Source organism: Lepisosteus platostomus, chromosome 11 (genome assembly GCF_059453375.1).
Source record: "Lepisosteus platostomus isolate fLepPlt1 chromosome 11, fLepPlt1.hap1, whole genome shotgun sequence".
NCBI lineage: Eukaryota > Metazoa > Chordata > Actinopteri > Semionotiformes > Lepisosteidae > Lepisosteus > Lepisosteus platostomus.
In genome coordinates, this window is record NC_142621.1 from 18,519,177 (window position 1) to 18,545,627 (window position 26,451).

The 26,451-nt window shown below is 38.0% G+C and overlaps 2 protein-coding genes across 13 annotated transcripts in view; one reads left to right on the forward strand and one right to left on the reverse strand.

Moving 5' to 3' along the window:
- pcsk9 (proprotein convertase subtilisin/kexin type 9) overlaps positions 1 to 26,451 on the forward strand; it is a 247,995-nt gene that overhangs the window by 40,321 nt on the left and 181,223 nt on the right. The gene's annotated exons all lie outside the window — the stretch shown is intronic.
- Positions 1 to 26,451, reverse strand: part of usp24 (ubiquitin specific peptidase 24) — a 72,706-nt gene that overhangs the window by 27,429 nt on the left and 18,826 nt on the right. For 2 of the 12 annotated variants that reach the window (XM_088598715.1, XM_088598713.1), the window contains exons 11-40: positions 25,663 to 25,777; positions 25,273 to 25,376; positions 24,166 to 24,273; positions 20,292 to 20,387; positions 19,811 to 19,972; positions 19,066 to 19,161; positions 17,416 to 17,535; positions 16,586 to 16,738; positions 16,080 to 16,211; positions 15,120 to 15,231; positions 14,554 to 14,630; positions 13,772 to 13,912; positions 13,415 to 13,468; positions 13,190 to 13,305; positions 12,418 to 12,484; positions 11,703 to 11,813; positions 11,372 to 11,470; positions 7,817 to 7,993; positions 5,768 to 5,853; positions 5,474 to 5,582; positions 5,002 to 5,160; positions 4,450 to 4,547; positions 4,122 to 4,217; positions 3,479 to 3,707; positions 2,889 to 3,051; positions 2,513 to 2,668; positions 1,877 to 1,947; positions 1,600 to 1,760; positions 730 to 791; positions 191 to 403 (exon numbers count right to left, since the gene is read on the reverse strand). In XM_088598715.1, the coding sequence (XP_088454841.1) occupies positions 191 to 403; positions 730 to 791; positions 1,600 to 1,760; positions 1,877 to 1,947; positions 2,513 to 2,668; positions 2,889 to 3,051; positions 3,479 to 3,707; positions 4,122 to 4,217; positions 4,450 to 4,547; positions 5,002 to 5,160; positions 5,474 to 5,582; positions 5,768 to 5,853; positions 7,817 to 7,993; positions 11,372 to 11,470; positions 11,703 to 11,813; positions 12,418 to 12,484; positions 13,190 to 13,305; positions 13,415 to 13,468; positions 13,772 to 13,912; positions 14,554 to 14,630; positions 15,120 to 15,231; positions 16,080 to 16,211; positions 16,586 to 16,738; positions 17,416 to 17,535; positions 19,066 to 19,161; positions 19,811 to 19,972; positions 20,292 to 20,387; positions 24,166 to 24,273; positions 25,273 to 25,376; positions 25,663 to 25,777 (3,643 nt within the window). The remainder of the gene's footprint in view (positions 1 to 190; positions 404 to 729; positions 792 to 1,599; positions 1,761 to 1,876; positions 1,948 to 2,512; positions 2,669 to 2,888; positions 3,052 to 3,478; positions 3,708 to 4,121; positions 4,218 to 4,449; positions 4,548 to 5,001; positions 5,161 to 5,473; positions 5,583 to 5,767; positions 5,854 to 7,816; positions 7,994 to 11,371; positions 11,471 to 11,702; positions 11,814 to 12,417; positions 12,485 to 13,189; positions 13,306 to 13,414; positions 13,469 to 13,771; positions 13,913 to 14,553; positions 14,631 to 15,119; positions 15,232 to 16,079; positions 16,212 to 16,585; positions 16,739 to 17,415; positions 17,536 to 19,065; positions 19,162 to 19,810; positions 19,973 to 20,291; positions 20,388 to 24,165; positions 24,274 to 25,272; positions 25,377 to 25,662; positions 25,778 to 26,451) is intronic. The other 10 variants (XM_088598720.1, XM_088598718.1, XM_088598717.1 and 7 more) reach the window with 10 other exon arrangements.

The following is a 26,451-nucleotide window of genomic DNA, read 5'->3' on the forward strand; positions in this document are numbered from 1 at the left end:
CCCATCTTGCTCAAGACTAACTTCAATCCTAAACAGCAAATATAGCAGGAGCTGAAGTGTCAGGGTTTGGTAAACACTGTTTTTATTACATTCCTAGTAAGAATAACATAATAATAAGATGGGTCTTAAGTTTAGTTGACCATTAGTTTTTCTTGTGTATCTAGCCATTGTGGGTAAAGAGTCAACATACCTGGCTTGTAAAAGGACTCACCGAGCTGCTCTTTCTCTGTTCCACACAGAGACAGGAGAGTCTTGATAAGCCGTAGGTGTCCTGCTTGAAGGATGTTGTCAGCCTCACTGGTCTCTAGCTCTGCGGTCCATGTGGGTTCAAAGTTATCAAGCCAGTTTATCTCATCTTCTAGCATAGCAGCAGGGCTAATCTGCAGCTGCTCCATTTCTGTAGCTGGAGAAAAGACAGGGACAATACAGCATACATGAATTTATTACTTCACTGCCTTTATGTTTACTTGTTGTCATGGTTATGAGATCCTCTAGGAGATAAAGTGGAAAAGTAATTTAAAAATCTTAAACACCAATGTTTTTGTGTATAGAATACTCTGATTACAGCACACTACAGAAAATAAAACTAATAATAACTGTTGTTTAATAATACTAAAATCCTACAAAAAGATATTACTTCTACTATAGAGATGCCACTGCATGTGAGAGAGTGGAAAAACATACAAAACATTTATTTCACACACTTGTTTTCATTCAACAAAGACTTACATGTCAGATCGTCCAGTAATTGGCACCTCAAGTCAAAATACTCAGTGCACTGGGACAATAGCCTAACAGGAAGAGACCACAAAGACAATCACCAAATATACTTCAGCATACAATTTAGTTAAGAGTTTGTTTGTAAAAAGTGACTTTCCTTTTTTAAAAGGAAAACTTAAAATGAAATAAATAACAAATCACCTTGTGAAAATACCACACATCTACACATGTACTAATGAGTAACCTTCCAGCAGCGATTCTTAACCCTTGTCCTTGGGAACTGCTATGACTCAAATCATTAGTGCTAACTGATGCCTTTAATTGATCTTCTTGCTTGTTTACCAGCCTCTGCACTTGAATCTGCACCCAGCATCAGGAGTGCTGGGACTTCAGCATACAGAACTTAATACTGTTCCTTCTCAACATACTTTTTAATAGTTTGCTCACTTCATTATGACTAAATAGGTCTTAATAGGAAATACATTTATGACTGACATGGGTGGGAATGACTGCAAATTTCCAATAATTCTTCCATATCATGCACAAGGCCAAACTATTTTAAAACCCAAAAATAAAAAAGTTTTAACATCAGAACAATAGGCATATCTTTACTCAAAGTTTCGGGGGAGCATGGAACGAGCAACCCAGTCATGTTGTTGAAGTTGAAATCTAGGCTTCTTTCAAGTAACAGCTAGATGAGTTCCTGGGACCAATTAACTAATATCAATCAGGCTAGATGGGCCAAATGGTCTCCTCTTGTTTGTGACCTTTCTTACGTTCCAATACATATATGTCTGAATCTGCTCCCTTTTGTGCTTTGCTGCAACATACAGGAGCTCTACTATTATGTTTTATTTATATGGCAGCTAGGACACTTACCTCTGGTTGATTCCTCTCATGATGCTAGTTGGGGACCACAAAGGGAGCTGAGCAGTTAGAATGGCCTTCAGGAGAAACAGGTTGGGTTTCTGCAGGTCTGGATAGGATGAGGTATCTGTCTGACTCAGAGTGTAGAGCTGATCACAGGCAACATGCCGAATCTGCAGCAGAAAGCAATATGGAAAAATTCCCACTGTACTGAAATGTTTTATAAAAACAAAATTAAAGGAAAAAGCAGTTAAAATGGACAGACTTGTCAGTTTAAAGACAAACATACCTCTGCACTTGGCGATCCAAGTAGTATATCAATAATAAAATCACTCACACAAGGCAAGTTATAAAATGAACCTAGAGAAAGAAGACAAATTAAAAAATTGTAAGCTTGTAAGAAAAATCATCACTAATATTGTTACAACTAGTTTATTGTGGAAAAAGACTTGTAGTAAATATAAGATGTATTCCATTTTTAAAAAGAGAATACTGTATCCAAAATATGAATAAGTGATATTCTCAAGTGTCTGGCCTTGAGCCCCAAAATGGTATTTCTTTTTAAAACTAAAAAAAAAAAATCTGTTAACATTCTATACATTTCTGTGAAATATCTTTGTGCCAAAGTAATAAAAACACAGACATTTATAGTGACTTTAAATTTTAGAATAACATTGATGACTTCATTCTGAGGATTAACTCTTAGGAGCATAGTTACAGGAAAACATGTCACAAATATTAAAAATGCAGACAAATCAACCGTCATGCTGCGTACAGAAATAGAAAACCTTTAAAGTGATTTAAGACTGAAAGTGATCATTTAGACAGAAGGGGAAAACAAAACATCTTAGAAATGGATTTTGTATCCATTTGTAGGGCAGGAACTACCATCACCAGAATGCTTGTGTGGAAATCTGTGACTCACTGAGCTGCTGACAGCGCAGCTGCAGGCAGGTGACCAATAAGGAGAGGGCCTCGCGAGCAATGATGGTGTCTTTGATCGACACAGACTGCTGCTTCACGCATATCCCAGCATGCAATGTTGTCGATTCTCCTTCACTCCCTGAACTGCAGTTACTGCCTGTATGACAGACCGAGAGATGGGGCAGAAGAATTTATTTAAAAAAAAAGGTAAACCTAAAATCCTAAAAATTATTTTATAGTATCACAGTAATTACACAAATTCCTCAGTATTTACACAATATTGTCCACAGTTGGAGGTGTCAGTGTGAATACCAAATAGCCTAGGTAGAAAGTGAAGAGGCCTATTGTTAGGTCTTATTAAAGCTCACTGCTGTTACCTGTACTGCTTAGGCGGCTTCGGATCCCCAAGGGGAACAAGGAGTTTGTGCTCTCTCGGATGGGCTGGCTGCTGCCCACAAGGTCCAATCGCCCAGCGGCTGCTGCCCAGGTGAGGCGCATGAAGCAGGCTACTGTGGAGGTGAAGTCACTGACCTCCATTGTCTGATCCCAGGTGTTTGACGACGTAGGCGAGGGAGAGGAAAAAGAAGCAAGTATAAATTTGTAAGAAAAAGACTAGCAATCATACTAACTGTGAGAGCTGAGGGAGGTATTGATGAAAACACATGGATGAAGCAAACACATATTCTCTAGATTCTCTAGTCCAAGAAGGTATCTGTTTCACTTCAAAGAGTGGTTCTAGTCCTGTTCATGAGGGACGGTAGCCTCTTGTGCTTTTTACTACTGTGGAGTTTCAATCACAGACTAAATTACTTAATTTTTGTATGTGGTACATATTTTAAATTTGCTTTTAGCTCTTAAAATGTTGAATGGGTTTTTTAATTGGTATCCAACCAGTACAAATTCCTGCAGTAATTCAGAATAACCCTCACTCAGGTGTGTTGCCTCAAATGTAAACAACTGTACAAACCTGGATGGCAGCCCGTGCAGCAGGGATTATCTCTTCAACCCGTATAGATGAGCGGTCTGACATGGACATCTGCCTGTAAGAAGACTTTTCTGGTGTGCCGCATAGAGAAAGCTGACGGCTGCTCTGTCGGCTGATGTTACGGAATGGTCGGGAAGACAGTGTGTCCAGCCCCTCTTTACTAAGCTCCTCGTCAAGAGAGCTTGGCATGGACTGTCCCACCAACAGGAACCTGCAGGACAGAGGACATGACTGCTGCATCAACACATACTACACACTGTCAAACAGAACCTTTTTCTTTTACTTGTTATATGTGAAGAAAAGAATTGTGGCAAAGCAACTAGAACATCTCTTTCAGAGAAGACACTTACAATACAGCAGATACACCTAACTCTTCCATAACAGAGCTAACCTGCAAGGTTTAGCTTCAGAAAATCTCTAGTATGAATAACAATCACTAAAATGTTATATATTAAATATTTTAAAAACAACTAGTGCTATGAAATATTCTGAAATGTTAGTTGGTTAATGGTTTTATCCTAATTTATTTACATAAATACATACACTGGTCTCATAAAAAGTCATCTACAAAAATTCCTGAATACAAACTGGAAACAGCTGCCAGTGTGTTGAAAGCACTACTTACCTTGCAAGCTGAAGGCAGATGGAGTAGACCCCTTGTCTGGTTTCATAGTCTACCTCAGAAGGAATGGAATCTCTTTGCATCACATTTACCACTAAGCTGCAAGAGAGAAAGCGGAAAACGAAATCTGTACCTTCTGTCTGACAGGATCAGATAATTTTACAATGCTTAGGACCTTCTACATTGTCTTGTAAGTGGAATGCCAGATGAAAACTATTAATATACCCACCACATTATTATTAATGAGATGACAGAACTAAATGGTAAGAAAACGGCACTGATGTATGCCTGATGAATTTAAAACATGAATCATAACTAATGGCATTCTTACCTTAAACCTCCTGCTTTGAGAAAGTTTTCACAGAAAGACTTCACACTGGTTTTTGCCATTTCATCATCCGATGTTGGCATTAGTTTGGAGCTTAATACCTGTGAAATCATATAGTATTCATTCATTTACTGTCAAGATGATTGTCTTCTATGAACTCAAACTGATGGATAAGATGAAAACATGATCCATACATTCTCTGGCAGGTTGAGAAGATATTATACAATAAAAATATAAAAATCTATCTACATTACTGTTCATTTTTTATACCAACAAAACAGTACTATTCTTCTTTAGGAGTAAAAGATGTGTTACACATCCCAAGGTCTGAATTACTTTTATGCTGTTTGATCCTGATTTTCTGATTTGGTTTTCCGATTACCTTCACGAGAGTATGAAAACAAAAATCTGCATTAACATTATACTTTCTTCAAAGTGCTACATAATCTTCATTTGTTCAATCAATTTAAATCAAGTTAAATCAATTACTGTACCAGAAGTATTTTTAATAGTTTACATGAAGACATGTGACATGCAGGATGCCAAGTGCCATACCTCCAGGTTGTAGAGCACTCTGAAAGTGGACATGCCAGGTGCAGAAGAGCGGAACAGGGATTCCAGGATGGAGGCAGCACTCTGTTGGTGCTGCTGCTTTGAAGACAATGAGGGAGACTTGGATGCCTGAGACCCTGAACCCACTGTGAACAGGCTTTTCTAACCAGAAAAAAAACACAGACGAAATATGAATGAACACAGAAATCAAAATATTTACACAAGCAAGCAGCTTAGTAAACTTCTTTAAGAAAAAAAACTAAAATAAAAACCCAACTACTGTATTGCAAAATGTATTTTATATTTCAGTATGTTCCTCAGTATGAAGCATGCAATCTCTTCAGCACTTAACATTCTGATTGTACTCAATATAAGTTCTTAAATATTTTTAAAACTCATCAGTTACACTTGCCGATAAAGACAGCTCAGATAATTTAAATTAGAATGCGGCAAACTTTAGTGAAAGGGAAGCTACCTGGTGACTCCAGACACTGGACTCTTTAGGCACAAAGTTATCAAGGGCATCCTGCACTTCTGGATCAGTGGGGATCAACAGGAGCAGTTTCCGCACTCTGAGAGTTATCCTGTTAAAAAAGAAGAATGTACTTGTCCGATTACAATCACTTGATCAGTCTTGCTCCTGTGAAAACTCAGATATAAATAAATAGGAACTGAAATTGTTCATACCAATATATGTTAAGAAATGTTACTTTCCTCAGTAAAATATGAGTATAATAAAAGATTACGACCTTAAAGTCCACGACCTTACCTGGGCTCATCTAAATTGGCGAGCTGGTACAGCATCTCAAATACATTACACACCAAAGCCATCACCACTCCAGGCAGGGATTTCTCCTGTATGTAGAAAACAATTCAGAGATATGACTACTTTATGCTGAGCAAATTTAAAATTGGCACACACCATTCAAATTAGCTGTTTATGTTCCACTGTGTAGCCCCTTGTTTGTTTTTGGGCGTCTCAACTTGTAGATATATTCATGCTCAATTTACATACAGTGGTGTGAAAAAGTGTTTGCCCCCATCCTGATTTCTTATTTTTTTGCATGTTTGTCACACTGAAATGTTTCAGATCATCAAACAAATTGAAATATTAGACAAAGATAACACAAGTAAACACAAAATGCAGTTTTTAAATGAAGGTTTTTATTATTAAAGGAAAACAAATCCAAACCTACATGGCCCTGTGTGAAAAAGTGAAGTAAACCTAATAACTGGTTGGGCCACCCTTAGCAGCAACAACCGCAATCAAGCGTTTGGGATAACTGGCAATGAGTCTTTTACAGCGCTGTGGAGGAATTTTGGCCCACTCATCTTTGCAGAATTGTTGTAATTCAGCCACATTGGAGGGTTTTCGAGCCTTAACTGCTTTTTTAAGGTCATGCCACAACATCGGATTCAAGTCAGCACTTTGACTAGGCCACTCCAAAGTCTTCAATTTGTTTTTCTTAAGCCATTCAGAGATGGACTTGCTGGTGTGTTTTGGATCATTGTCCTGCTGCAGAACCTGAAGTGCGCTTCAGCTAGAGGTCACGAACAGATGGCCGGACATTCTCCTTCATGATTTTTTGGTAGACAGCAGAATTCATGGTTCCATTTACCACAGCAAGTCTTCCAGGTCCTGAAGCAGCAAAACAGCCCCAGTCCATCACACTACCACCACCATATTTTACTGTTGGTATGATGTTCCTTTTCTGAAATGCTGTGTTACTTTTACACCAGATGTAATGGGACACACACCTTCCAAAAAGTTCAACTTTTGTCTCGTCAGTCCACAGAGTATTTTCCCAAAAGTCTTGGGGATCATCAAGATGTTTTCTGGCAAAACTGAGACGAGCCTTTATGTTCTTTTTGCTCAGCAGTGGTTTTCGTCTTGGAACTCTGCCATGCAGGCCATTTTTGCCCAGTCTCTTTCTTATGTTGGAGTCATGAACACTGACCTTAACTGAGGCAAGTGAAGCCTGCAGTTCTTTGGATGTTGTTGTGGGTTTTTTTCTGACCTCTTGGATGAGTCGTTGCTGCGCTCTTGGGGTAATTTTGGTCGGCCGGCCACTCCTGGGAAGGTTCACCACTGTTCCATGTTTTCGCCATTTGTGGATAATGGCTCTCACTGTGGTTCGCTGGAGTCCCAAAGCTTTAGAAATGGCTTTATAACCTTTTCCAGACTGATAAATCTCAATTACTCTGTTTCTCATTTGTTCCTGAATTTCTTTGGATCGCAGCATGATGTCTAGCTTTTGAGGATCTTTTGGTCTACTTCACTTTGTCAGGCAGGTCCTATTTAAGTGATTTCTTGATTGAGAACAGGTGTGGCAGTAATCAGGCCTGGGTGTGGCTAGAGAAATTGAACTCAGCTTTCCAAAGATGTGATAAACCACAGTTGATTTATGTTTTGACAGGGGGGGCAATCACTTTTTCACACAGGGCCATGTAGGTTTGGATTTGTTTTCCTTCAATAATAAAAACCTTCATTTAAAAACTGCATTTTGTGTTTACTTGTGTTATCTTTGTCTAATATTTCAATTTGTTTGATGATCTGAAACATTTCAGTGTGACAAACATGCAAAAAAATAAGAAATCAGGAAGGGGGCAAACACTTTTTCACACCACTGTACGTGCAATCAGTGTATACATGGTTGTCTTGTGATACACACACATACTGATATTTACACAAATTTACACACATGTACAGTATTCTCCTCTGATTAGCCATACATGCACAATAACAATGACAATGTCCTGTGTCTGAACCAAGGTGCACTGTTTCACTGAGGTTAACCCGTTTGTGGATGGCACAGACCTGCTCCAGGGCATAGGCTGAATTGATGACACTGCTGCTGCTGCTGCTGCTGGCACTGGCTGAGGAGTCTGCGGAGCTACCAGAGGGTGTGCCCGTGCCTGAACTCTTCACAGTCAAGGTTTGCTCATCTGAGAAACCCAGCTGGTTAAGCAGCTTCTGGTCTTTGTTCATCGTAAGCTGGGCAAGAAGAGTGGAAAATGGTACATGACAATTATTGAAAAATATTATTTTGTATAAAGCCTTTCTCCAAGGTTCTTCCCTAGGTCCAATCCATAAAGGCTCTGCAAAGAAGGTGGACACAGTTAAGACCAGTAAAAAAAGGTAGACCAATCTCATACACGGTTGATAATCTAGAAATAAGCAGAAATCAATGTAACTTGGGACAAGTAAAACTGTCCTCTTGAAGAAGGATGAAGTAATAAAGCCAAACTTATCTGGACTAACACATGCTCAAATGCACAGACAAAACTGTCACACAATGTATACCAGTGGAAATTCCTATTGTTTGAACTCCTTGGTCTTGGTATCTAAATTCAAGAAAAACAGCAAAATGTGAAAAATGTACAACACAAAAACAATGCAGGGTAAACAAAATAATGCAATAACAGAACTGCTCTATATAAATACTCTTTTAACCTTTTTTGATCTCACCAGTTTTTCATTTTTAACTACTTATTTATGTTTTTTTTCCTTTTTCTTCTCGGTGACACTGATTTCTAATTTATCTATTTCATCCGCTTCACTTTATCCGCTCCATGTTACAAATTTCTTCAATCTGGAATTACCTGTTTCTAACACCTCCCCCTCACGCTCTGTAAATTTCCGCAACTGGCGATCAATTGATCACCCAAGGTTGGCAAATTCTGTTCTGTTCTCCTTATCCTGTTTCTCTTCCTCTGACCCTCTAGAGGACAAAATACAGTTACTTGACAGTGCTCTTTTATCTACCCTTGACACCTTTGCTCCTTTAAAAACTCGAACCATCTCTTTCTCTCGCCCTGCCCCCTGGTACAATGACCATCTGCGATCTATGAAGGCAGCCTTTCGCAAACTTGAGCGTAGGTGGCCTCTTTCCGGCCTAAATGTACATTATCAGGCTTGGAGAGATTACTTATCTGAATATAAGGTTACTATAGAGTCTGCTAGATCCACCTACTTCTCTCACATCATTGAAAATCACCAAAACAACCCCATACATCTTTTCTCCACCATCAATAGACTGCCCAAGCCAAACTGCCCTACCAAATTACCTGCCTCATCACAACTTTGCAACACATTCCAAGATTTCTTTAGTTCTAAGATTGACAACATCCGGCATCACATTCTCTCCACTACGCATATCATTTCCATACCTCCTCCCTCCTCATCCAACTTCTCTGGTTCCCTTCTCTCCAGCTTCTCTCTTCTTGACTCAGCATCCCTCAACAAACTAGTTACACACATGAAACCCACCACATCTATTTTAGATCCCATTCCCACCACTTTATTCCAGTCCTGTTTCTCTTCTCTCTGTCCCATTGTCCTCAATCTTATACATGAATCCATGAGCACTGGCATTGTACCAACGGTCCTCAAAACTGCTGCCAAACCCCCGTGCCAAAAAAGCCTAACATGGATCTCGACAATCTTAATTTTCACCCCATCTCCAACTTACCCTTTCTTTCTAAAATTCTAGAACGTGCTGTCACACTTCAGTTACATAAACACCTCATGACAAACAACCTTTTCGAACCCCTCTAATCTGGCTTCCGTCAACTTCACAGCACAGAAACTGCCCAGGTCAAAGTCACCAACGATCTTCTAATAGCTTCTGATTCTGGTGCTCTTTTTATACTCATCCTTCTTGATCTGCTGCTTTTGACACTGTTGACCATAAGATCTTACTTTCTCGTCTTGAGACTGTGTTTGGAGTTTCTGACACTGCCCTCAAATGGTTCAAATCTTACCTCGCTGATCGCTGTCACTTTTGTCTCTCTCAATGGGTACAGGTCTGAAATTGGTCTTGTTAAGTCTGGTGTTCCTCAGGGCTCAATACTGGGCCCCTTGCTCTTCAGCATTTAAATGTTCCCACTTGGTCAGCTTTTAAGATCACATGCCCTCAGCTTTCATTTTTACGGTGACAATACTCAAATATAAATCTATACCAAACCTGACACTGATGTGGCTGTCTCTATTCTATCTAATTATATCTCTGACATAAAAATTTGGATGACTCAAAACTTCCTTCATCTTAACTGCGACAAGACTGAAGTCATGCTTATTGGTACCCCCCATCAACTTCGTAAAGCCAGTCCTGTAACCCTATCTGTAGATAGCTCTGTACTTGAGCTTCAATCAAAATTGAAAAGCCTTGGGGTTTTATTCGATTCTGGCTTAACATTCGACCCACATGTGCAGCATACTGTCAAAACATCTTTTTTTCACCTTAGAAATATCGCAAGACTATGCCCTATGCTATCATTAACTGTGGCTGAAAAGCTGATCAACACATTTGTATTCTCTCGAATTGACTACTGTAATGCTCTACTCGCTGGGGTATCTAAATCTACTCTGAACAAACTGGAGTATGTCCAAAATTCAGCAGCCAGAATCCTGACCAGGTCTAGTGCAAGTGTTCACTTTACTCCTATCCTGGAGTCCTTGCACTGGCTTCCGGTCAAATTCAGTGTAGACTTTAAAATCCTCATGCTCACCTATAAGGCTCTGCATGGCTTGGCACCTCATTACCGGTCTGAACTATTATCACCCTACTCCCCACCTCGCAACCTCCGCTCTTCAAATTCTGCCCTCCTTACTGTCCCCCAAGCCTGTCTACATTGTATGGGTGACAGGGCCTTCTCCTGTTATGCCCCCAAGCTCTGGAACTCTTTGCCCAAATTCACCTTCTCTAAACTCCTTCAAATCCAGACTCAAAACCCTCTTCTTCAGAAAAGCTACTTAACTAGTACCATTCTTCACCCTTCTGCTCTTCTTAGTACCACCATCCACGGTCTCCTCTATTGTAATTGTTGTATTGTTTAATTGTATATTATAATTGTGTCTTATCTTGTGTATTCTTCTTATTTATTGTTATTGTCATCCTGTAAAGCGCTTTGAAAAGCCACCTTTAAAAGGCGCTATATAAAATAAAGATTAATATTATTATTATAATATTACAGTTGTAAGCAAATGTTTGGGCACCCCGGGTCAAATTGCATGTTTCATAAACTCTCTAAGTGAAAAGAACCTCTGCAGGGTGCAAATCTAAACATGACACATTTCTGCACATTTTAATGTACAACTACTATTTTGTACAACTTATACTGTTTAATATTGTTTTTCAATCTGTCACATTTAGCAAATAAATAGTAATTGTACATTAAAATTTGCAGAAATATGTCATGTTTAAGTCTGTACCCTGAAGAGCCTGTGTTAACGACTTTTCATTTAGAGATTCAGTGAACCAAAACTTTTGTATATAGCTGTATAACTATTTTGTAAAGTAGTTTGAAATGAAACTTTGGCAACACTTAACTTTTAATTGTTAATGTACCAAAAAGGTTTAAAATTACTCACCATGCTGTCATTAGCAAATATCTGCACATTATCCACAGGACAGCTTAACTGCTCAGCAATCTTCCATCTTATGCTTCCAATGGTTTCATTGCTGTGTGCCTACAATGCATAGAATGGATTTAAAAAATACGAAACATTCACAGTATAAAAATCTGAAAGATCATGAAAACATCTACATGACAAATAAAGTATAATTAATTTCATACTCTACCAGAAGAGTTTGCACTATGTCTAAATACAAAAGGCAAATTTCTTTAGCAAAATAAAGGTAACATACTGACTGTTTATAGCATGTGTATTGTCCGTCTGTTAGAGCTGTACAAGGACATACCTCCAGTGTGAAAGTATCTTTGGTTGACTCGTAGGTGATGCTGAGGGTGACTGGGTGCCCATGAAAGGAGGCGCCATGAGGTAGGATAGTCCGAGGAACTGAATACAAATCCTTAAAGGTAGGGATAGGGAAGGTGAAAATATTTGTTCTTAACTTTGAATTGCTAATTATTTTCTACTACCCCGCCCTAATCTGAAATGGTGTGTTTATTATGCTATGAACACTAGACCCTCACAGGGAAGACTGAGGAAGTGTAGGCAGATTCCTCCAACCCAGCACCTTCAAACCAGTAGTCCTTCAACACATTACAGGGAACAGCCTTAAAGGAGGATCAGCACCATTCAGATGAGAGGAGTGTCCCTCTCTGACTACACTGCATGCAGCACATGGAGAAGAGAGTTCCCTGCCATGTAAAACCAAACCTTCCCTTGGCAGCACACAACTAGTTTATCGTAGCTAGTTAGGAAAGACCAGGAAAAAACAGGACACACTCAACCTTATTAGAGCCCTTGAGTAACAAATTACTTTTATTTTTTAATTACTTTGATTATGTGCAAAACTTCAGTAACACAAAAAATCTCTCTAAAGGTGAAATCAAAAGTGATAATTTCCATACCAAACTCTACATAATTTACAACACACTTTTAACAGACTTAGAAAAGTAACTCATAAATATGTCTATAACAAATAAATACTATGCAAAAAGATTTCTTACCTCTATAGTGATTACATAACGTTCTGCAAGTAACAGTAATCGTTCAATTATTACAAGTTTGGTTGACCTAAATGGAAGAAAATACAGATTAAATCAAATGATTTTCAAAAACAATGTTTCTCACAAAGTGTGCTGTTCCTTCAATAAAATTTCAATAATTTGGTAACCTCCCACAAACCATCTCGTATATGGTGCATAATTAAATAATTTATTTTTTACTATTATTTTTAAACACAATGACAAAAAAAGATTCTCTCACACCATAATATAACATCCTTTATCTAACACAAAACACAACTACTTTACTGATTATATTATAACGTATACGGCAGCGGCGAGGGCACATACCCACGTGAACCCGAGAGCGCTACATTGGTGTCAGAGCGGGGTGGGATAGCCCTTCGCCGAGGACGGCGAATTAAGCGGAGGAGTGTGTAACGAATACGGCCACCATTGCAGGTAGTTCGAGCCGGCTTACCAGCACGGTGACGTCACCGCCCTTGTGAATAGCAGGAACCGCAGCCATCGGACTGAGGGGAGATTTCCCTTTAGCTCAACTGGCTGGGTCCCTGTTGAGTGATGCTGGAGGCCCGGGTTAGAGTCCCCATCAGTGGGGGGGGGGCTGACCTGAGGCGGCAGCGGTGAGGGCGCATACCCACGTGAACCCAAGATACTGACACCAGATGTAGAACCACATACTGAATATACAATTAATACAATTTATATTTTATTCTACAAATCAGTAAATCTTTTAAAAGACACTGCAACATACCTGGACGGAGACTGCACAGAAGTAGCTACAGTTGGCATGGCAGTAGCTGTCAGCATCTTTGTTGCCCTGGTAACAGCATGTGTTAGAGTGGGACCTCCAAGGGCTGAACTTGCAGCCTACAAGTACAATAAATCAGAAGTTACAGTAAAAACAAGCAAAATATCTGAGGATAATGTGCAGTACATAATAATAATAATAATAATAATAATAAAAACAATCTCTCACCTCTAATCTTTTATAACAGTCTGCAATGAATTTCTTGTGCAATGACACTGAATCCTATGATTAAAAAAGCAAAGAAAACTGTGGAGTTAAAAAGCAAACTGTGCAGCATTGTATATATAGGTAACTAAAATGGCAGTAGGATGGACGGGAAGCAAGAACAGATCACTGCTAGAACAAGAAAAGAAAAAATAAGCAAAAGGACCACCCATAACATGGGAAGAAGAAAGCAGTATGCCTGCGGGAACATGTTGAACTCCAATAAATGAATACATTCAACTGGCAGTACTCATTACAGGAAGAAGACAATGAAAATGGTGCATACACATACTGCAGATTCAACAGTTTAATGTGTTTTACCTTTTTCATTTTGGGATTGAGGTTTATGTAGCTGTAGGTAATGATTAGCTGAATAGCTTCATTTGCAATTTCTTCATCTGGAGACTCCATGGCTATCCTCCAGATAAAATCCATTCCCGTCAAATCTAGCCTCTCCACCAACTGATCAATAAAATCCAGGAAAGAAAAAAAAAGCCCATTAAAATGACTATTTCACAATGAACTACTAAACATCTGAGCCTTAAAAAAAACTCAAGGAAAAAACTAGATTGCATCTCTTTCTATTGATCTAGAAAATTGGTTTTAAAGTCAAACATTAAATTCGATTACCCAATGGGTCATGCACCAATACAATTTAAATGTTTTTCAGAAATAACCAATAAATGTCCAGGAAATGGCTCACCCACCCCTGCAGGGTATTTGTTAACTAGGTGTACACTTAATTAGCACACATATCTAATAACTAAAGTATTCCTATTTAATTGATTTTCTTTTAGAAAACAAAAGGCGCCTTTAGACCAGTGCTTCTCATCAGACATTAACAGATGTGATGCAAGTTACATTTTTCAAGTTTGATGGACATAAGCAGAGAATGAGTGTGACTGAGCAAGAGCTCTGTGTATCACTGTCATCAATTCCTGCCTGGATAAGCTGACTGTGCACCTTGAGGCAAAGTCACAAACATTTGTGCCTGTGCTGGTGTCATGGGGACAGAGGTTATTTAAATGATTTTCATGCAAGCGTGCTATAGGACGGAAAAGGTTGAAAAACACAGCTTTAGACACAAGTGCAATGTTCCATACCAGCTGAGTTCCCTGTCTTTTCAATCGATGGTCACACAAGTTTACATTCTCAAAGAAGGTCTTGAAAAGGTTAAACCCTGAAACATAAAAAAGATCCAATTTCAGACTTAGGATCTAATCTATCAGGATATCTGGAAATGCTACACATTGTAAGATGTGCTAGAATCATGGAAAATTTCATGGTAAATTTACAAGGATACCTAAATTAATTTACTTTACTGCAATCACTAGGGATTTACTTATTCAATAGAGCACAAAAAGGTTTTAAGCAGTCACTAGTTACAACAGCATCTATTTAAATCTGACCTTTCACAAAAATCTTCTTTACTGAACTCCCCTTTTTCAACAGGTCAACATGAATATAGGACTACATCTGGAAAAGCATTTGTTAATCTATTATTTGACAAGCTTATCAACAGCAATGGAGTCCCATGCAGTCAGGAAAGCACTATGCTTACACGGCTGTTAACATTCTGAGTCTCTGAGAATCTACTGCTAGGTGAAAAGAGATGTGCTCACTGTTTGAAATAACTGATTTTTTTCCTAATAAGGGGAAAGGTCCTTACCATTCATTGTAATCTCATAAGGCTCCATCTTGAGAATTTTCTCTTTGAACAACTGCTGCTGAACATCACTCTCCAGGTCATGCTGTCCTTTTGTGAACCACTCAAAACACATCTGTACAGGAGAATAAGACACAATAGTCATGGACCAGACAATACAATATTAAAGCACAGAAAAAGGTCATTACTTCAGGCAACTAACAGAGTATTTAACTGGTTCATATTATGTCTCTATTGAACTAGTAATAATAATTCCTTACACTTCTATAGCGCTTTGCTGGACACTCCACTCAAAGTGCTTTACAGGTAATTCCCTCTACCACCAATGTACAGCACCCATCTGGATGATACAGTGGCAGCCATAGTACGCTCACCACACGTCAGTTATCAGTGGGGAGGAGAACAGACTGATGAAACCAATTCAGAGATGGAGATTATTAGGAGGCCATGATTAGTAAAGGCCAATGGGATTCTTGTCCAGGACGCACTGGGATAATACCCCTAATCTTTTTTAGAAACATCCTGGGATTTTTAAACCCACAGAGATCAGGACCTCAGTTTTACGTGGCACCTTTTTACAGTATAGTGTCCCCATCACTATACTGGGGCATTAGGACCCACATAGACCACAGGGTTAGTGACCCCTACTGGCACCACTAACACCATTTCCAGCGGCAACCTTAGTTTTTCCCAGGAGGTCTCTTATCCAGGTACTGACCAGACTCACACCTGCTTAGCTTCAGTGGCCAATTGTGAGTTGCAGGGTGATATGGCTGCTGGCAAACTAGACAAAAGCAAAATAATTTAACCTTGTTGCAACATCTTCATGTATTTAATCACAAAGCAAAAATCTTTTATCTTAAATTAAATTTGACATTCGCACTCAAGATGCAATGTGATGCAGCTTCTCTTCCTATTTCCAATTTATAAGCATAGAGATTCCACAATGGTGTTCATCCCTACCTCTCGATCCAGCTCACAGACATCCAGCCCAGATACAAGGCACTCCCAGATCTCCTTTGCACGATTCCACACTAGATACAAGCTGGCCTCTTGGAGGAAAAAGGCCAGGAACTTCAGATGCCCTTCCAAGTACTGCAATACAATAACCAAATATATATTTTAAATTATAGGCAAATTACAGTATGGAATTGGTTATGCTACTCTCATTTTAAGACTTCTTGTCTGGAGGCAAAATGATTTTAAGCCTAAACAAATATGTAACAGCATAATCACTAGTTGTGTGGCATACAAACTTAGTGATGTGTTGCAGAACAAAACTTTTATCTTAAATTGGAAAGGGAAGGAACTAAGCAATTGATTTAAGAGCATAAAGTGAAATAAACAGTTTTAAGAACTGAGTTATTTCCACCTTATAAGAAACAAGTACTGTGGTGGTATTTAAAAAAATGTTCAGAAAAATCACTCCACTAGAAGTAAAGCTGTCTGCAATATCCAAAGCTGTTTACCTCTTGGTAGGTGTATCTGCCATCCACAAGTGTTGAACCAGAAAGCCCTGCTGAGCCACTCACTGACACAGCCAACCGGTGACAAGACACAAGACTGCCCGTTATCAGTTTCACAACTTCAAAGTTCTTCTTCAGATCCTGAATGATGCTCTGCTGAGAAAATGGTAACGTTTTTCTTCTCTGGCTTTGCTTCTCTGGTGATTTTTGGCATTTACTTGTTTCTTTCGTAGATTGTGCATGACCATATAAAAAGTCAAGATGCATTGAATTATCCAAAGAAAATCCTAAATTCTGTAAAACTTAAATTATTGTGCTATTATAAATCTGTTGTTGCTAATGAAGCTGTGGAAAGATTAATAAGCTATTAATAACTTAAAAATACTTAAAACCTCTTTCCAGGTTTGTATGTAACTTGCTTGCTCCTCTATTTGTGTGTATACTTCTTACAAAAACAAAACAAACTTTGGCGCTTATAGGTATACTAGTGTGCAACATGTGTAAATATATGTCTATTTTTCCCTGTCATCCATGTAATGAGTTACCCCTTCATTAATTTAAACGATGCATGCTACACAACATCTAAAAATAACAAATATTTAAGTGTCAGAAAAAAAAAAAACATGAATTAATAAAAAGCTGTACTCAATTACACATTAGAAACAATGCTAGTATGGATTAGAATCTTCCATGACAGACACTGAGGGGTTTGATTTTTTTTAGGGGTTAAAATATTATAGGTAGAATATCTTCCCTGTGCTGATGTCTGTCTTCAGCTATAATACACAGACTGGGAAATGCTTGTTTCGCTGGTGGCTTAGCTGTAGACTCACCTTGTCCTGCTTCTGGTAGGTCTGCTTTATGAAGGATCGTGTGATCTCGTGCAGCTGGCGCAGTGCTGGCACCACCCACACCGCCTGGGGGTTACTCTGCTGAGATGACTGCAAAACAGACTAAGTTGGCAAGGAGAGCCAGTTACTAATACTATCCCATCATAGTAATGGGGCAGAAATATTTAAACATACAGAATAAAAACTCCTGTTTTTAAAGTGGTTGCAAGTTAGCAAAGACAGATTTGTAAGCAAAGAAAACAAAACTTTCAAAAATGAAATAATTTGTTTTCTAATGATAAATACAATTTAAAATGATAATGTATTAATAATTGCCACTTACTCTATGTGCAGTATATGACAAAAAGGGAATTGTCTGAGTGTCATCAGCAAATATTGTAAGTACAGCAATTTGTGATTACAATTAATCAAATTCTTTTAGTTACTTAAAATCCCCTTTCCAATGTGCAGTTGCAATTAACTGCAAGAATGTCTCTTTGCATACATTTTTCTTAGAACAGGCTATAACCCAAACACAAGCCTAAGCTACAGCAACACCTTAAGAAGTTCTTATTTGTAAGTTTAAATATACCATATGTTACTGAATTCCTGCCAAGTCTTTGATTTCCAAAGCCATCTGAGGAGCAAAACACTGTTAAAAAACCCTACTGAGTATGCTTATGTTTATCTATCCATTCATTATCACAAAGCCTGGTAAGGATCAAGGGTACTAGTATGGATCATGATACCCAGAGCCTAATCTGAAAGCAAACTGTGCAGATGCTAGTCAACACAAAGGGAGAATTTAGAATGGCCAGCATTTTCCTGTGAAATGGGAGAAAATGGGGAAAAAAACATGAGAACATGCAAATTCCACACAGAAGGCCCCTCAGTCAGGACTGAAGAGCTGTGATGTAGCAGCACTAATGTTGTCAAATTATTTTTTGATGTATGCTAATTTTGCAACAGCTGTATGTACAGATAACCATATAATGTTTTTAAGCATATATTTTTAAATAAGATAAAAATCTGCTAGACCAGTACAAGATGACAACTCTGTTTTCTATCAGTTATTAGTCCAATGGAATAGTCGCTCCAAATGACTTAAAAAGGGATTACTTAAAATTACTTAAAAACAGTAATGTAACATTCTTGTTTTGTTAAGTGACATAAATGTGATAAAAAATGACAGGATTGTATCCTTTTTGTGTTCTTCATTGAAGCTCTAGTAAATGTTAACAGTGATTAGGAACCTATTTAACAATATATCAGATGATCTCTAAAATCATCTTATTTAATGCACAAAACTCCTTTTGTTATTTTGACCAGCACACAAATAGTAAAACCAAGATGCTCATAAGTAGCTGTATTATCCTACACTGTATTTGTTTATTGTTTAGGAAATTGCCAAAATCAAAGGTGGATGTATTGCATTGAGAGCAGATAAATGCACTGAGGTTTTCTAAAAGCTTTCATGCTCAGAATTTTGCAAATCAAAGAGTAATACAGAGTAAAAAACAATCAAGGCACTCATTTGACCAGGTTAACTAATCATGTACGATCAAGCCCAAAGCTGACAGCTAAAGTTGTCCAAGAGATTGCAGATGATTGGCGACTGTTATTGACTGACAGGAATCCAATCATGTTTCTTACTTTGGAGCTTGAGCTTGGTTTCTTCTTGCCCCAGGACCCAGTAAGAAAAGAAACTTGGGTCTCCGTGGTAGATTTTGATTCCTCTTGAATTAGTATCTAAAAAAATAAACTTGAATGGCATTTAATCGCTTCACTTTACAGTAAGCGAAGTTTGTATTCTGGTTGCCTAGGTATCCTAGCATGAAGATAATAACGTAAGAAAGTAAAGCAAAAGGTGGAACTAACTTTCTATCTGGCCAATAATGTCTGATTGGGATATTAAACCTACGCATCTCTGGAAATGTTTAATTTATATGTGTTTTGCAGATGTCACACCATGTCCTCACATACGTTTCCAGAGGCCACCTTTAACATTTTCCTACCTAGCATAATGAAGACCCGCTTTCAGAAAAGCTAACTTTTTTTAAGATAGTTCTGCAGTTTGTCTTGACAATGATGAAATTCAGTAGATCTTCTCAGTGCACATGTGAGTGAGAAAACCAAGGAACCCTGGCATTGAAAAGGTGTAACTGACTAGGACAAGAGGGTGGATTTGTCTGTTAGAAACAGACTTCATTAAGATTTGCACCAAAAGCATTTTTCCTAAATATTAAAACATGCTTCCTGTTCTGGAACAATAAACAATAATTAGTGTCTTTCTGTACCTCTGTAAGATAACCAGACTTATCACTGGATCTTTAAAAGGTCTGACATTCTGTGTTGCAAAGTTCAGCCAGCCCAGCACTAATGCTCATCAAAAGCCAACCTTCTTGATGTCCTCGATACACTTGATTACGTAGTTCCTCTTGACAGTCTCCTTTACGGCATAGGCATCACTCAGGATGGCAAGGTGCTCCTCCAGGGCTTGCTGCACCAGGCTAGTTGGCAGAGTGGGCAAGTGTGCCAGCTCCCACAGTACCTCCAGCACCTGGGACAACACACACACCCGCAAATACAAAACAGCCTACAGCAAAGAGGAATTCTAAACCACCTTCCTATCAGTCTCAAACCTTTTTAAGTTCATATTGGCTAGCTTGGTAAACAGTCATGTATCCTAAATAATTAAGCAATCACTGATTACAAATGAAGATCATACATATGGAAAATATTATCAAGATTGCTTTTAATATGTATAGATATGTTTTGGCATAAAATCAGACCTTTAATGTACCCTGCCAAGCTATAGCCAAGCGACGATTATGTGGTGTTTGCTTTATTAGTCAACCCCACGGTGCCAGTGTCCTCACCTTGCCAGTGGTGGCCTCAGAGCGAGCCTCACGGCCAATCCTCCCAATCAAACTCAGGAGTTTCTGTCGAACTCGGTCGCTTTCCACCTCCCAGCTCTGTATACAGGGAAAAGCAGGTCATGAACTAACACCCTCATGCATCCCATCGTTGAGAAATGAGGAAGTGCAAAAAAAAAACTTTCACAAAGCATAAACACAAACCTCTGGTAACACACAGTAACAAAGATATAATAAGAGCCCTGATGTAAGAACAAAACCTAAGTTGAGGAACAAATCCCTTCCATGTCAGATTTAGAATTGCCTACTACTTACACTCTATCTCCTTAATATATATATAAATATATATATGCAATTATATATATATATGCAATTTATATTCTGCAATTTCCCTAACGGGATCAATAAAGTATCTATAATATACATCTCCTTAATATACTGTATATTTTACAGGGGAATAACCAATATCAATGTTTCAATTCTTTACACAATGAAATATCCTTAATGGGAAAAAAATGATGTACCTGGCTTAATAATGAATCAAAACAAACACCAACAGTTGATCAGGTAATGAGTTGCAAAAAAAACTGGGATCACACATCTCAGCCCTTCAAGGCTCACTTATATCTTATATGTGATCATTATAGCACATTACAATGTTTTTTTTATTTATTTGTTAAACATTGTAGCGGCAATGCTTATTAATAAGTCAGAATTAAGTGTTGCTGTGCTTTCCTAAATGAGGCCCCATCCCTCTTTCTCATCTCTGTGGTGCAGCCACAGAAAAGGTATTCATGCAGTTCTGATTTAAGGTGTGCTTAATTGATCATGCTTGCCTATCATGATCAATGCCCATTCCTGGTGCCTATCTGTCTTTGAGATTCTTGAGAACATTTGGATTGTGGTCCTAGATGGCAGAGGTCATTGTTACTCATCTCTCACCTTGACCAACCAATCAGGAACCTGCAGGGCGTGGTAACTCCACGTGGGTCTGAAATGCCCGCTAAACTTTCGACCAATCATCACCTGTCTTGGTTCTGGTTTAAAAGACACTGCACAGCTCAGAAACTTTATCTAAGGGTGTGAAAATGGCCAGAGAAGCAATCACGTGACGGCCGGTGTTGTCTGTATAAGGACTGGAACCTTATTTCAGCAGAGCGTCGGCCCGGGGGAATGCCAGTACGTAAATCGCTAGCCAACGCCAACGTGGACGCTTCGATTGATCACCGGAGTATATGTTTGGACTCTTGTCGACAACCTGAGTAAGTTTTTATTCAGCACCAGCGCTACACCGGAAGCAAACCCAGTTTCTTCCACCTAAAGAGTGACTTGCTCGGACCCGCAGCCACCCTCTGTGCATAGAGACCTTCGTCTGACTCCGAGCTGCACCCTGACTGGTTGGCCGGGAGACACAGCAATTGGACGCAGCCACTAGCTGGTTTTTGGTGTCTGTGCCGGGAAACATGAATCCATATCTAGATAAGTAAACCCAATGTTCTACACGGAATCTTGAGAATTCAATTGCTACCTCAACACAAGTTGATATCAATTCAATTCATATGAGTAATGTACAGATGCAGCCATTCGAAGTGCGCGGTACAAACCCGTACTGCAGGCAACTCACTTTGTCATACCCCGGTACATGATTGGCTGGCCAAAATGACTGACGGGCACTCGTGGTGCGTTGGATGGTCGTGGAAAGATTTGATCATTTAATGTCTTTACTGTGCATGTTTTAATCCGCTTAGTATTGAATATTTATACGGAATTTTACAACTAAAGGGAAATTTTTGTAGCTGAGCATAAAAAGAAGAGGAGCATAACGCATCTGAAGGTCATAAACGATATTAATTAAGGAACATAAATATATTACTGTATGTAAACTGTACTGTATATGGCTGGTCTTGGTAGTTTAAAGAAAAAATACACACCAGTCTTCCATTTCTCCCTAAACATTCTAAGCATCAAAGTTTTATAAAACGGTCCCCAAATATGCGATTGCTGTATAGAATTAATTTTAATTTTAAAAATGTATTTAACACAAAAATTAAGCTGTTTACGTTCCTCCCCCTGAGAATATAGTCCCTCGTTGCTACGCAACGTAGAAACACAGTCACAAGTAACTAGCAAAGAGAGGACATCAGCTAGCCAATATGATAAAGGAATAAATGACTTTTTTTGTTCATTTCTTTAGCACATTTATTTGAACATTTCCATCGATTGTACAAGCACTTGGAAACTGTCCAATCCCTAGTTCGTCAGGCATTTTCTTTTAGGCTCGGGCGTGCTCCCACTGGCAAGGTCTGTGTCTTCTAGGATATAACGCCAGCGATTTGTTCTTAAAATTGGGTTTCCAATAATGCCGCAGCGAACTCTTGTTTTTATGTCCACTATAACAGACATAATCTCCCTTGCTTTTAACCGAGTGTTTCATAATTTCAAAGAATGAAAATGATTTAAACTATGTGACACTTGTCATTCAACGAGAGCTCAAAATATCACAAGGATCCTCAAGAGCACAACAAAGACAACAGAAAAAGATACGTGTATCAGCTACATGAGAATCCAAGTTTTTTTATCTACGTTTTCCTATCTACATTAAGAAGTAGTCTTTAAAATTTCTTTATCACACAGTAAAAAGTCAAAATTCTGGGGTGTGCGTATACCAGAGAATATGGCACGACTTCAGATGGGTGCCAGCCAATCAGATTTCAGAACCGGAATTATCCGTTTTATAATCAGGAATATAATATGGAATCACGTATCTAAAGAAATTAATAATGATATTAATTTAAGGATCTAAATATCTAAATCTATGTATCTATTTAGCTGGTAGTATTACTGTATTCCGCTTTCTTTGTAAACATGTTTTGTTAACACCCGAATTGCAGCGGAAGAGAGAGAGAAAAAAATGCATTCTGTTTTTTGTTATGGTGTTTTTTGTTTTTTGTTATGGTGATCGGATCAACAAAATGCTGTGGTGTTACTATTTGTCAATGAAAAAATTAGTAATTTTCGTTTACAAAGATGGTTACAAAGAATGTGGACCAGGGTAATACTTTGAGTTTACAGCTTATCCAAGGTCATTCATTATTAATACTATTAGTAATATATTCGGTAAAGACTTTGATGAATTGGATATTTCTGCATAATTAAAATATTTATGGTAAAGGTGGTAGGTTGTGTACTTTTGTCCAACTGAGCAATCTTGCTTTCATAAAATATACTATTATCGTACTGCAGTATTATACGGTATGACGCGATATGACACGTTAATACGCGTTGTGATGCGACACGCCCACTGCTTTTTACCGCGGCGTACCCCGCTCGTTTTGAATGGCTGCATCTGTATTGCTTTTCTGTACTTTTGTACACTATCTGCACTTTTGAGTAGCTAATGTAGACTGATTAACGATAGTATAGCCGAACAGTATATTGAAGCATATTCTTTGTATCTCTTTGTGTTTTGCATATCTTCGTTATTACATACCTTGCACTTTGATAACCCTCACAGATCTGCCATCTGTATCCAGGCAGGCTGTTATATGTTTTATATGCACAATTTATGCATTAATAAATGTATCTCGTTTATTGAATCTGTGTGTGTGATCGATTGATTTTCTAAAAGCCATAACGAACCACCTCATGATTAATGCTACAATTAATATATCGTCCCAGTAAATTCACAAAACCCCTTCAACATCATTAAACTTTAAAGAATCTATGTGCAATAAATGCACAATGGAGACATAATGCAAATACTTTCTTGCCTTGGTTTTACACGTACTTCTACTCCTGGAGATCCTAAATCAGACATCACCCTACCTTGCATACTGAAGTATGAAGACTCACTGAGAAACACTTCCCAGATTCTTACCTTCTGAATGAGGACAAACAAGTGGCTGAGCTGATCGAAGTTGAACTTTACTGCCGCCGCAGCGATGATAGTGTGGATATTCTCTATTACAGTGGAAGACTGGCCAGACTATACATAAAGCAAAAGATCAGCATCACAACTAACACCCACGATCAAATTATAAGGCAGAACTGCTTCATGTCATTTTGTACACAAATGTTTCTTTTTGTGCACTATTACTGTATTATGGAAAATAATAAATACAACAAAATACTTCTTATGTGAGTGTGTAGACTGTATTTCCAAGTCCAAAAACCTAATCCCTCTCTTTTATATTAGTCCTTAAAAGGAAAATTGATTAGTTATCTGCTGATCCACTATAGAGTCCACTTTTAAGGATCACATCCCCACCATATACCTGGGTATGACTGGAATTTGAAAACTTTCCTTTTTAAACCATCTGAACAACAGGGGAGTTATAGTTAACCTGCCATTAATGCTGTTATGCCATAATACTCCACTTGACAATTTCCCCACATTAAGAGCCAAATTACACATAAAACATGGGGGGCATGAAATAATGCGTTCCGCATTCACAAGTTTTTTGTAGCACACGACAATATACTTAAATTGGGTTAGATATACATATGCAGGAAGCTTTTCCTAATTTTGCCATTAAATACACACTTGGACCAGCTGACTATATTAATTCTTAAAAAAAACTTGTATGGCTTCACTTTTTGCTTGAGTGTGAATGGCAGCAAGTGCACTCTGCTGTATACTGCATCAAGACCAGAAGGAAAATGGATGATATGCCACCACAAACTGCTTTGTTGGATCCCTAAAACACACAATCAATATCTGTTTAGTAATTTATGTGAAATATTTTCCAATTAAAAGAATAAATGTGAATAACAGAGAAAAAGAGTATATTATTAGAAGCCATCAAAGATTTCATTTTCTTTTAAGAAGTTCAGCATCAGTAACTGGTAGATATGATAGACTCAGTCTAACAGTTTAGACTTTTTTCTTTGGTATTGAATACTTTACAGTGAAGAATGTCAATCTTTAACAGCTATTACAGTTGATATTTGGAAAAGCTTGAAACTTTCCAGATTAGACACTCACCTGTATCCTCCAAATTTTGGACAGCTCATCCAATGAGAGCTTGCTTCCCAGAAGTTCAATGATTCCCTTTATACGATCACAGTATTGAGCCTGGTCAATGTTCCCTGTTAAAGATAGAAAAAAAGAAAAATTAGAAGCCTCTTTAAAAGTCACATAAAACAGCTTCTGTTGCAAAGAAGGATTTAAAGTTTCTTATCTTTCAAGAAACACATTAAGTGTTTCCACTCCTCAATGTACCTATGCCATTACTGTAACTATGTCTATTGTGTTTGCCAGTATTACATTCTTTTTAATAATATCACAATATTATTTTTAATTGCATAATATTATAAACCTTTCTCTTAGCTGGAAAACACGTAGATATTTGTTTAAAATAATAAGAACAACAACCTTCCAGGGCTATGGACAAGACTGAATTTTCCACCAGCCAGTCTAACAATCGATCAGTGTCGATGGCGTTCTTCACCGTCTTTGAAACTGTACTTTCTTCGATAAGCTTCGTCACCTATGAAAAAGACAGGAAAAAATAAAACCTGAACACAACATAAACCATGATTTACTAGACACATCTTTTATATGTGCATAACACTGCTGAAAATTAAAACAACTAAAAGATACAGTACATAGGCATATTTAAAATAATTGAAATATTAAAAAGTGGCTAGCTTACTTAACTTCCCATTGTTAATTAAATATGTACTAATTACCTTAAATTTTCATTTTTCATAACTTACAAGCCACATTCAAACATTGATTATATTTGTCAAATTAACTGCAAACATTTTCTTTGCAAACATTTGTACTCGCAATAAAATCATCATTTAAAAAAATCCAAAATGTGCTTCACTTTCTAGAAAAATATCACATCCTAGAATTTGTTTCTAGGAAGAAAACATAAAATCATTAGGGAAGCATTTCTTTAAAAGGTGCTCAGTCCTGACTATCGTCCAACTGTTTTTTTTTTCATTTTGCTTTCGTGGAATGAGCTGTACGTCCCTCAGTAATATCACAATCAAGCATGATATTCTTTGTAAAGGTAGAATAGGCTCACTTTGCTTTGCTTTTGCCTTAGAAGAACTAATCAAACAGTTGAGTCCTGCTACTTTTCATACCAGGAAATGAAAGTCCATTTCTAAATCTAAATGTTTGTGGTTTAGATGCTGCTCACAATCTCTCCAT